This window comes from Rhyacophila brunnea, unplaced genomic scaffold, assembly GCF_057557595.1.
Source record: "Rhyacophila brunnea isolate RB1 unplaced genomic scaffold, BYU_Rbru_1.0 scaffold_9, whole genome shotgun sequence".
Classification (NCBI taxonomy): Eukaryota; Metazoa; Arthropoda; class Insecta; order Trichoptera; family Rhyacophilidae; genus Rhyacophila; species Rhyacophila brunnea.
The window spans coordinates 42,334,295-42,347,305 of NW_028233361.1; the positions used below are offsets into that span (position 1 = coordinate 42,334,295).

General features: G+C 33.8%; 1 protein-coding gene across 1 annotated transcript; it reads right to left on the reverse strand.

The window, feature by feature from the left end:
• Nucleotides 1-1,015: 1,015 nt before the first annotated feature.
• LOC147063652 (GEL complex subunit OPTI) lies at nucleotides 1,016-7,641 on the reverse strand. The gene is made up of 4 exons (XM_085959361.1): nucleotides 7,451-7,641; nucleotides 5,507-5,610; nucleotides 3,559-3,688; nucleotides 1,016-1,393 (listed from the first exon to the last, which is right to left on the reverse strand). The coding sequence occupies exons 1-4, from the start codon at nucleotides 7,556-7,558 to the stop codon at nucleotides 1,340-1,342; spliced, it is 396 nt and encodes a 131-aa protein (XP_085815487.1). The 5' UTR covers nucleotides 7,559-7,641; the 3' UTR covers nucleotides 1,016-1,339.
• Nucleotides 7,642-13,011: the final 5,370 nt, after the last annotated feature.

Sequence of the window (13,011 nt, forward strand, 5' to 3'; positions counted from 1 at the left end):
ATCATGCTTTCTATCAGAATAAAAAAATAACAATATGATTTAATAATGTTTCTAGTTTCTCACCATTATATCCTATGCCTTTGTGCGTTTTACGAGGACGTGGAGCGTAAAATTGTATACATTTTGGCATTTAAAACAGAAAAAACTGAAATAATGCGTTCTGTCAGTATACCCTCGATATTGCCTCCACTACAATATTTCAAAAGCATCTAGCCTCTGCATTTACCGTTGCAAGTCTCAGAGGGATATATACAAATGGGGAAGACAAAAGATCTCACTAGATTGGCTGCAGTGCTTCCATGAATAAACAGAACATGAAGAAACAGAACGGTGATAAGACAGAACAGCGATAAACAGAACTATGACATTTCAGGAAAAATATAACATTTAATATTGTAGTATCTCTATTGTATAGATTTTTAATAACACAGGTTTTCAATACGCCGTAAAAAAAATCAAATTACCATATAATTTCTGCATTCCTAATCGCAAAAGCCTCAATTAAACGAGACTCGTGTTGAACGGTGTTGTAGGCAAGCGGGGTATATTTCAATTTAATCAATCATTTATGTTCAAAATGTTTGGGTGACTAGGTACAACGAAATAATGGGTTTGATAATTCTGTGGAGTTGTGCATGATTATCAAAATCAAGCAGATAAATTGAGGTTTGAATGGTCAACATGCAGTGATTATATTTATACATATTTCTTTTATAAACCTAAGTTTTATAAGTATTTAATTAATAAATAGATACGACAACAATTAATGTCTTATTTTTCCACTGGCAGTTCTGTTTTATCTGGTTACTAGCTGCAGTTTAGACGTAGCATTTTTGATCGTTACTGTTCTCTTGATATGTTTCACATTACTATTCGCATTTATTCTTTAATTTGCGGCCTCCTCAGAATGCCTCTAAACAACGTATGACCTGCCTGCAAGATTTTTAAATTCTCACGAAATCAAATCGGGAATCACTGCCATGGTTGGTAACAGATTAAAAGAATGAAACATCTGTTTTGTAAATAATGAAAAACTTTTTTAATGTTATAGTTTTATAAAATCACTCATAAACGTTGATAAATAAATTAGGTAGTCGATGCAATATCCATTAAATAACAGTTAACATATTATTTTGGTGAAAACAGCCTTATTACTACTCCTATTCGAAAGTCTTTATTCGGGGGAACATTTCTCAGGTAAAAATGTATGGAAGTATGTCACACAATGTCATTTATAATAATCCTGGCTTCTTCTTCTTCTAGGATACGTTCGTAGTATAAATTAATGGCTATTATTTGCAACAGCATTTTGATCTGTATCGGACTCATGCTATGATGTTCATAATAATAAGGTTTCTTGGTGCAAACCCGTATACATTATTATCCAAGTGACCTGGAAATATAAATCAACACGTTAGAATTGAGTAGAAAAGGCGGCTATAATGTACAACAGCTTACACATCAGTTCTCTCACTCTGCAACAAAAACTATCGATCTCCACTTTTTGACAGGACCGCAAATAAGCTATAGGCGCAAACAAGTACAGGCATAGCAATTATTGGTACAAGTCGGTTATGTGGAATACAGCGGCAAACACATTTTGAAAATAGCCGATATACCGGATTATTTGTTAGGTTAATCTGACCAAACCTAACCCAAACTAACAAATAATCCAGTATGTAGAGTATTTTCAAAATGTGTTTGCCGCTGTATTCGACATAACCGACTAGAACCCAATTAATATGTTGGCGACAATTATTATCACTTCATGTGGTACATTTCTAACTTGGGGATTTCGCCAAGTGAAACATTCATAAATTAACAAACTAATTGTTATTATTACCAGTCAAATACCCCATTATCGCGGCCATAACAAGAAAATGTACGTGTAAACATTATTATTCAAAATTTCAAATTTATTTATTTTAATGAATATAACAAATTATAAATTTAAAGCGTTCACGACATGACATAAAATAAGTGTTAACAATTTTTCAAATAAAAATACAGAGCAATGCGAGTTAATAATACAATAAGTAATAAAATAAGAAAAGAAATAAAATAAAATAACAAAAATAAAAGTAGATGGAAGCACACAGAGTGAACTATTGATAGACCCTATCTTAAAAAACTTATAAAACAACGTCCACCTAAATTCACTCTCACGTAAGTGGAATATATCAATATCCCAAGCGATTTCATTAAACATGGTTATTGCCCTCCCAATTGGCATTACTAGGGGCAGGTTAGTTCCGCACCGTGGGAGAACAAACAACGGATGCCCTCGATTAATAAGATAATTATCAGAGAAACACAAGCCAACACCACCAAGAATGGCAGAGTTTCCATTTACGCCGCGTATAAGTCGTAAAAAATATGTAGCTAAATAAAGATCCCTTCTAAATTTTAAACTACAGCATGTAAGCATACCTAAGAGAAAGTCAGTTAGATAGAGCCACGGATAATATCCATCCTGCAGTTGCAAGATTGCATGCATGAATCAAAAAAGTTCCGAAGCTTCTGAATTTTCATGTGACATTTGGGATTTTTTCGATCTGCGCCTGCGCAGTAGAACGATAGTGGCAAACCTACTGGCAAAAAAATTAACTACACCGTGTGGAGACTAATTTTGAGGTTAACCGATTTTTACGACCTGTCAAATAGTACCATAAAATGACAACATCGAGTCTTGCTTACTCTTGAAGAATGAGATTGGAGAGACAGTCAGCACTTTTACGTGTAAACAGTTATTGTCACAATAGTTTCAAGTACGCACTATTGCTGCCAGTAAATCCATGCACGTATATCAAAGAACAGTTATTTCATCATGGACAAGTGGCATTATCTTTACCGGCGATTTGCATGTATGAGTGTTTTGTAAAAAAGATTCAAATTATATTTATAATTATATTATAAATGACCAAAGGTACTTGGTGGAATTTCAATTTCAATTATAATGGACTAAAGTTTTGCACTATTCCATTTGAGTCGTTTTTTGCGACCCGGGTTTCACCTTTCGGCATCTTCAAGCACTATGGGTAAATACACACTGGTAACGAATACAATTAATTTTAACTTATATAGGTAATAAATTAATACAATAAAGTAGGTAAAAAGTATATCACCCACTCATTAGTCAACAAATTATGAATGTTTGTAAAAAACCCCTATCACTAATAATACAATCAATAGGTGTATACATCGTCAAACCCTAATAATAGATCATTAATAATAATCAATAAATTCAAGAGGTCAAGCGTCACAATCATCAATGCTAGGAATTTAATGAAGTAATGAGATATATCAACAATACCTATCAGTCTTTAATAAGTTATATTAGACAAAACCCGGGTCGCAAAACACGACTCAAAATTGAATAGTATAAAACTTAAATCCACTAGGTTTATTTGTGCTTGCTTGTTTGCCCATCATTAGATAGGACAATCAAGAGTAGGTATACGGTTTTCATCCAAATATGTAAAGAATATGCAATGTGTACAATCATCGCTTACTGACGAACATTACGTAGCGCCATGTCAAAACTAATCACAAACTTACCAAAAACCCGGCAAAAGATGTCATAAAGCCTTCCTTGGTTAGTTCCCATATGCCACCGTATTCTTCTTCATCAATGTTTTGAAAACTTGTACAATACACATATATTATTCCCGCGTTAACTAGTACAAATCTGAAACAAAACAATATGCATTTTTATAACCTATAAATTTTTTGGTATTGCACCTGTCTACCTTGCTATTCCCTTGTTGGCAAGAAAATCCGATCCCATGATCATAGGAACCAATTTTTTACTTTTTGGCAAACCAAGCGATCTAAATTGAAGTATTTGGACTGTGGGAGAATTACCATTTTTTCACAATTTGGTTCCGGGATTGTCCCAATCTAATGGGTTCAATTCTTTCAAAGACCAATTCAATTATTTGTAGATATCCTCACCAGTGGGTCTATTGTATACTTATTGAGTGATAAATATTTTCAAACTTAGGGTAGGTTTGTATCAAAGTATTAGTACTTATTGTAACAATTACAATAAGTTGGTTGTAATTGTTGCAATAAGTGCTATATTTTAACAGCACCGCTGATGCGTCCTCACTCCCGCTCGCAGTCGGAATACAGCGGTCTTGCGACGCAGCGCCCGTGTGGCTTCGCTCTTAGCTGTGATAAAATTTAGAGCGAGATAGACAGTTTTGACTGTTTAGATGGCTAATTTATTGTAACAATTATAATACCTCAATACAAATATGTAATAAATACTATCACTTTAGCAGTCGATAGTCGCCTTGTGTATAGAATAGACCCGCAGGAGGAGTATATGACATGACAATTTAAGTAGGTAATAAACATATTAGTAAAAAAAAAACTTTTGAAACGAGATTTAGGAATGTATAAAAATATAGTACCTATTTAATCATTTTTAGTAATAGCTGGCTCAAACAACAGTTACGACAATCAAAATTATTAGATTAGAATATTACAAAACTAAAAACAATGGAAACCGGAGATATTAAACAGTTCCGGTAGTGTTTTCATGATTCTGATTCAAAGGTTTCGTTCCACAATATATAACGGTTGCGGCAGGAGTGGAGATGTTTTCTAAAGTCTGTCAAGGGCTATACAACATTGGGTAGTTTGTTGATAAAGATTAATAAACGGAGGGTTGAATTGTCTTGCTCTGAAGGAAGGTTACAAGGATTTTCGAATGAACACGCAGATACAATAACTTAACCAAGTTATTTTGGACAATTGGCACAATATGGTCGGTGTTTTGTAAAAAGGGCGAATCAACCATTATGGCGAAATGGAGATTTTACTGAAAATATAATATGTACCCCACTAGCTTTGTTGTGTATAAACGATAATCGACTAAAATTAAATTAATTAAAATTACGAATAAAAAGCGAGTGTGACATATTAGGCCTTTTAAAATATTATATAATCATGCCTATTATAATGACAGTATTCTTTCTAAGCTTTATTATAAACTTGTTAAATATTTATAATCATCCACAGGTAATAAACAAATAAATGTCAAAAGTTAAAAATCCTCCTCCTGTAAAATAGCATTTTGGTTAATTCGCCCTTTTTACAAAACACCGACGATATGTAGACAGTAAAAATGTTTAATTCTTTATTTTTAGATATTATTTAAAAGAGAATTGTAAATTGAATTGTTTCAATACTTACACAAGTTTTAAAACAATATTGAAATTAAACATAAAAAAGATGTACCAGTTTTAGTAAACTCATGTCAAATTTACTACAAAATTTATACTGGCTTATTAGTCCACTATTTTCTCCGTTTTAGTCCCTGTCCATGGTGGAAGCGTTCGGCGGAGCGTTGAGCGGAGTGCGCAACTCAAACGTATAACCAAAAAAAGACATTGTCTACGAACATTTTCACACACGGTTCTACGTTTGAGTTGCGCACGCCGCTTCGCCAAACGCGTCCACCTTAGTCTGTCTTCAATAGCTTGATAGTAATACTTACAACACTAATCCAATAAAACCCTTCAGGGGGATGACCCCCCATGCTAATCCTAAAATAATTCCCATAGCTTGTCGTGCCCAATAGATGACATCTAGAAATTCTTCCTGAAAATTAATAAAAATATGATACACAACAAAATCTAATGCAGCATTTTTTTTTAACATTCTTCTGTGTTACCACAAGACCAGAAGGGTCTCTTTAATGATGCTTCTATTACCCTACACACGCATTTTAAGTCCTTCAGGAGGAAATGATGGAAAAGTTTAATGAAACCATAAAATTTTATCAATTGGATTGGAGAGAGGACCTGAATAATGGATCCTCACTAGGAGGAAAAGACGAATGTCAGTGTGTTGCAGTCAAACCCTTGGTCAAATTATATATAAAAAAATCGGTGTGAGTACTTATGTACTCGCGTTAGAAGTTATACTTCTTTGGCGTAACAAAACAAAAACAAAACTTGTGCTAAACTAGATTCTTTGACTAGGTCTTAAATTATCTCGTTAAATTACACACTCAAGAAAAATGACCGCCTATTGGAACGCCGTTGGTTTATTTCTATACACTTTAACTTATATTACTAAATTATATAATGGTTTCTCGTTGTTTTTATTTTTAAAGTACCAACTGTCACTCTGACGTTTAATCGTTTGTTTACGTAAGGAATTGCAAATGGCCGACAATAATAAATTCGCTGCCTAGGCAACAATTCTAAACTATAATATTATACTGTATACTCGTCACGATTGCAGTACCATACCATGGCGTAAAGGTAATGCGTTCGGCTGATAACCGAACAATCGGTGGTTCGAATCCAATCGAGTGCGTTTTTTTTCATTTGAAAAATAAATTATGTGTTACATGTCACACGCCAAAAATACACTGATCTGATTTTCCAAATGCGCCAAAAGAAGTATAACTTCAAAAAGTATCTAAAGATGTGTAAAATAACTAATTCTAGTGAACAAGACACCTTTGATATTTATCCTGTTTACATGTTGTAAATGTTTAAGAGTACTAATAAAAAAAACATTCAAATAAAATACGTTGCTTTAAAATTAATAATACAGCAGAACCTCAATTTTATGCACCCGGAATTCATGTTTTCCGATTATATAAATTAGCGCAGTTTGCAAATTGACCTTATTACAATGCAGATATAGTTCATTTTTCCATTACTTTCATCTATATTTATAAGTTTATTATGAAAGAATAAAATTTGGGTAATTATGCCGCAGATGCCGCATGAGCTTTTATATTTATTTTTTTACGAAAAAGTTTATTCCACGAATACAATTACATAAGTATATTAAATCTTTTCCTGTCGGCGCAGATGTTTTTCGATCAAATTGTTAATTTAAAATTTTCATACATTTCGATGCATCATTACCACACACTAAGATTATAATATTAGGTTGAGGTAGGTGAGGTTAGGTTGGGTTTGGTCTAAAAAGAAAGTTATAAAAACTCATGCGGTCATCTGCGGCACATTGACCAAAATTTGTATGAGAGGATTCTTGCAGGCTAAAATATTATGTGTGACTTGGTTGACTTGATTTTTAAGATACTTCATCCATTTAATTTTAATACATCGATATAACATAATATTTTTACTCATTTTTACGCTTGCAGGCTGATCTGTTAATGCTCAGGACGGTCCACTTTAATAACTATTGTAATTTGAGATTCAATAATTGGCAGATTGACTGATTCAACAACAAAACATTGGTTTAGATGAGATCCACAAGTCATACAAGTCAAAACCAAAAATAAATGACAGATTGCCGCGTAGATTCTTACTTTTAAATATGAAAATAATATTGGTACAAATATGTGATTGGGCAGATAATTCCATATAATAATATGCTTGCCTACATAAATTAAACATCATGATGAAACCTTAGAAGTATATTTTTGTGACCATTAAATTGAAGTAATAATCACCTTATCTGGCCATTCTGACTGTGATTTAATGGCCCTGGACCAAATAGACAAAGTTTCAGATGATTTATTTAGGGTTTTCCCTTCAAGAGTTCGCGTTTTTGTGGACATGACTGAAAGAATCAGTATTTCCTTTACTTTGATGAATGACAAATTTTCCCAATCTTGAATCTGCCAAATTGTCAAAATGTTCCAACTCGTGCGACGTGCAGTGTTGCTGTTGCTAACTGTTTTCCATAAACAAAATAATATACTCTACTACATCAATACAGTCGCTGGACTCGCTGGCAGGATACTTTGTACTAGGTCAGAGGTCGGCAAACTCATTAGTCAAAAGAGCCAAATATCAACAGTACAACGATTGAGATTTCTTTTGAGAGCCAAATTTCTTAAACTTAAAGTATATATACCTATGTAGCTACACTGTAGTAACTTAATAAACTTTTTAACTATAAATTTTAAACTATAAGTACACTGAATAAAACTTCATATAATAATAAAAAAGGATCGTATTTATTGATAAAAATTAAATTGTAAGTAAGGTAGGTATCCATACAATTAAATTATGACAAACACTTAATATCCGTATCCTTGAAAAGTTTGGGGAAGTCAGGTTTGTATGTGGTTGTTTTTAATTTTAGGCACGATTCCAGGTTCTCATCAATAAGACAACTTCTCAATTTACTTTTCATAAGGTTCATGCTTGAAAAAGATTAAAGATTAAGATGCGAAAGTACGGCAAACGCTAGTTTTTTCAACTGATCATATGAGTCAGACTACTTGTGCTGTGAACCATATTCATATTTGTTTTTCTCAAATATGTCCATATCAGCACAGAGACGTTCATATTTCAAAGTTGCCAATGTCAACATTGAGGGAGAATTTTTTTTATTCTGTTACCTCAGCATTAAGAGGTTTTTTTTTTAACAAAGACTGACGTCGCTTTGCTGTTTCTGAATTCCTGAAACCTGTTGAGAAAAGCTTCCCTATTATTTAAAATTGTTGTTTTGAAATAGCAAATGTCAATATCAGAATGATTTTCTTGGCGATTTTTCAGCAGGCTTAGTTAGCTTCTCTTTCGAAATCTTGCGCAAAAAGGGATAATTTGTTTTCGAATGAAATAACTTCTTCTAACATCGAAAAAAATGTGTTTCCTTCCCCCCGCAGTTTACGATGAAGCTGATTTAGATGAGACGTAACGTCTACCATGAAATAAAATTTTTGGATCAACTGATCGTCCGTTATTTCTGGATCGTGAATACCCTTCTCAGGGAGAAATGCTTTGATTTCACGCGAAAAATTTTAAAACGTTTCCTCTTGATAACCAACGTAACTTGTTATGCAGCAGAAGATCTGCGCACTCACTCTCCATTTCAACTAAAAAATCTTTAAATTGGCGACAATTAAGAACTTTAGCTATAATGAAGTTGATAATCTTAATCACAAATTCCATAACTTTGTAAATTTCTTCTGGAAATGTCTGCGCACAAAGCGCTTCTTGGCGAATGATGCAATGGTAAGCAAGTATCTTGTGATTATTTTTTTCTTTCAAAATACTAACACACCCTTTTCTTATGCCAGTCATACTTTTCGCCGTCTGTTGAAATTGACACAATTTTATCGAGTGGAATATGATGTTTTTCCATGCGCTCAATTACAGCATTATCCTCTCCACGTGCTTGACCTTTGAGTGGCAATAATCCTAAAAGTTCTTCTTTAATACCAGTACATGAAATAAATAGTACAAATTTGTGCTGAATCATTTATGTAACAAGACTCGTCAACTGCTTTTGATAACGCTGAAACCAATTTAAGATCTTCGATTTGCTGGTTGGTTATATTCGAAGACATTTTGACTGTTCTATTTTTCACTATTTTAGTTCGTACGTGGTCATTTGTGGTAGAGCCACACTCAAGGGGCCAAAGAGCCACATGTGGCTCGCGAGCCGCAGTTTGCCGACCACTGTACTAGGTAGTGGTTGGACGGTCGGTAGATACGACAGTAGGATGCATTTTGACTTTTGACACCAAAAATGTATTACCTACTATTAAATTGTTAGTTAGACTTTTTGTCAAAATGTTTTCTTTAAGCCGCATTGACACGGTCCAAGTACAAAGTATATTAGTCTATGCAAGTACACTTGGACCGAGTGCCATCCAAGCGCACTCGTATGGGACAGCTTCATACAAATTACTCCTATCAAGCTAACTTGGATGAGTATTGAGTAGGACGCGGTCCGAGTGGCTTAGATAGGAATAATTAGTATGAAGCTGTCGCTTGGATGGCACTCGGTCTATGGGTACTTGGATCGTATTTGGACCGCGTCAACGCGGCTTTATTTGATTTAGATCCTGCGCAAAAGGTTTCCTGACCATTGTAATTAATACAGATACCTAGGTAGTAAATTATCGTTGAAAAATAAAATGCTCTCTGTACCCTGCACTACAAATATTAAATTTGTACTTTGGCAACTTGGTCACTTGTGAATCGAAAAAATCAAACTAAACCATAGACAATATCGGCTCCATTTTGTTTGTTGTTTTATTCCACCCAGTGTTGCCAACCGTACTATAAATATAGTAATTGTACTATAATTTTGGTCCGCGTAATGTACGATATAAAACAGGTATAGTACGCCCAAAATACTAAAATTTTGAATATCGGGAAAAATATGTAAAAAGTACTAAAATTTCGATATTTCCGTTCGACAAATTGGTGGAAAGTACTATAATTTCACAAAAAAAAAAGCTTTGGAGAACTTTGAAAAAAAATTGCTCGAAAAACGTAAAAAAATCCCTTGACTTGATTTTTGGTCGGAAGAGGTATCTCAATAAAAAAGGGGTCTCGGACTTTCTCAAATTCTCGGTTATTTTTTCTGAGAAACAAAAAACCTATACATTTTCAACAGTGATGACAACTCGTACTAAATTTTTTAATACCCCCAAATACTGGTTATACAAATGTTGAGGCTTGCAACAGTCCGAATACCACAAATAATTATTATATACATTGTGTGTACTCTAATATAAATTAATATAATACCTAGCGAAATTCCTCGAGCATGTCGGCCCTCTCAATTCAAATGAGGACAATAAGGCGGCGCCCTATCAAAGAATGCGCCCTGAAACACAAAGCCAAATTTCGCATTCATCATTACGTACCTGTTTTATTAAATTTGAACAGTGGACAGCATAGGTTTAACAATTATTAACATTCTATCTTGCCATTGTTTGTTACAAATTGGAATATTCCCGTCAGCACAATAATTTCATAGTGTTTGCAGAAAACCATACTGTTTTCCATACGTATACAAGATTATAATAGAAAAGTGGTGTCCATGTATTGATTCTCGATTACATGATTATTTTAATATCAGCAGATCAGTATTAAGTACCTATTCCTAAAATTTAATAATACTAGTGCTCTGTTGGGACAATAGCCACAATCTTAATGCTCTATCTAAACTTATGATAGGACTTCAATGTATAAGATGGATGGATGTAATGAATATATAAGTCAGAGATACTCTATTGACCTTTCTCGCTAACTTAGGCATAAGATTTTATACTTGCTTGATTTCCAGTAGGTACAACTACGAGTAGCTGGGTTAGTGTTACACAGCCTCGGCCCGCGGGCCGCATTGAGGCCGCGATGGCATTTATTGCGGTTCATTTCATTACATTACGTCACCATGTTGGATGCTAAGGCTTCGGCCACATAGGCAGGAGCCTTGCTTGGTGGCTACGTGCTAGGTGACATATCCTAGTGAACGAACGTACACTATTCTATCGCAATGGCCACACTGCACGCTTCACGCCTCGCTACGTGATTATGAGTCACCTCGCGAGTCTCCCGGCGAACAAACGTGTTGGTTATTTTTATTGCGTCACCTAGTGATTTTGCCATTGTCTATGGATTTTGCAAGATGGCGGATGTTTCTTCAGTATGACAAACGTCAAACACCGTATATTTTGAGGTTATGAATAATGACTATAATTCCAAAAGATGGCAACACTGATTCCGCCATTCGTGCCAGTGTTGCCAACCGTACTATAATTATAGTATATTTGTACTATAATTTTGTCCTTGTACTATGTACGATATAAAACAGGTATAGTACGCCCAAAATACTATAATTTTTAATATCGGAAAAAATATGTTAAAAGTACTAAAATTTTGATATTTTTATTCGATAAATTGGTACAAAGTACTATAATTTTGCAATATTATTTATAACTTGGAAAAAAACTGCTCCAAAAACGTAAAAATCCCTTGACTTTGGTTTAAAATGAAATTTATTGAATTCTTCGGTAAGCATTTATGCTCGGAAGAGGCACCTAAATAAAAAGGGTCTCGGAGTTTATCAAATTCTCCGTTTTTTCTGAGAAAAAAAGCCAAAACAAAACATTTTCAGCATATTATGACAACGCGTACTATATTTTTTCCCCAAATACTATAATTTTGGAGGCTCTGTACTATAATTCCACTTTGGATAGATGGCATCCAGTGTTGCTAACCGTACTATAATTATGGTATTTGTATTATAATTTTCGTCTGCGTACTATGTACGATATAAAACAGGTATAGTACGCCCAAAATACTATAATTTTGAGAAATTGGAAAAAAAGTTGCCAATAAAAGAAAAACAACGCCAAAATAATCCGTGAGCAGCAAAAAAAAATTATCCGCATGTCTAAAAAAGATGACGTTAATTACTTAACACAGCGATTTCCAAACTGGGAGGTGCGGAATGTTGCAAAGGAGGCGCGAAAAATTTAACACAATTAATGTAGCCACAAGTTTGCAGTTTTCAAATGCATAGTTTATAAAACGGCCGCTAGTTATAAACTACACAAAAAAACAGTTCTATAAAAGGTTGTTTCCAAACCTTTCTGCAAATATGGAGACTAATTATATAATCCCTCACTTCTATACTATTGTGAAGCGCAATGGCTATCTCGTAAAAAAAATTAAATAAAAGGGTCAAATTAATCATAATGTTGAAATTTGAAGAAAATTTGTTTAGGAACGATAATTTTGTTGTTAAACTTGTGTATTTGGTTGAAATTAAAAAAAAAATGAGTGAATAAATCAATCCAAGGACCACTAATGCATTCACTGATTTAAAACAACAAAGTGAAGGCATTCATAAAAAATTGGAGCTTAGGAAATCAAAATGACAAAAAAAAAGTTCGCCATGTCTCCATTATTTTTAAATGATTTCTACGCCAGAGTTCTTGGTTAGTTTACTAATGCACTTTTCACATTGTTTTATTAATAGCAAAAAAAGTGTGGTTGAAAAATCCTGACCTGGGGAGGTCCGCTTCGGGATGTGGGGTCCATGATAGAATCCATTTTGTCAATGAACGAAGACGAGTTTGGATTGACTACTAACTATTGAAATTGATTGTGATAATAAACAAGCACATTCATCAAAAATTAATGTAATATAAGAAGTAAAACCTTGTTTATTTTTTTTTTAATTTTTGTATTCGTAAGTAGGTAGGTACATTGTTGACTATTTAAAAAGGTGTCTATTATTTAATGAATTAAGGGGGGAGGC

Coding starts and splice junctions, on each gene's coding strand:
- LOC147063652 (XM_085959361.1), bottom strand. CDS start 7,558: ATGTCCACAAAAACGCGAACTCTTGAAGGGAAAACCCTAAATAAATCA. Junction 5,611..7,450: donor AGTCAGAATGGCCAGATAAG/GTGATTATTACT, acceptor ATTAATTTTCAG/GAAGAATTTCTAGATGTCAT. Junction 3,689..5,506: donor GGTTTTATTGGATTAGTGTT/GTAAGTATTACT, acceptor GTTTTGTTTCAG/ATTTGTACTAGTTAACGCGG.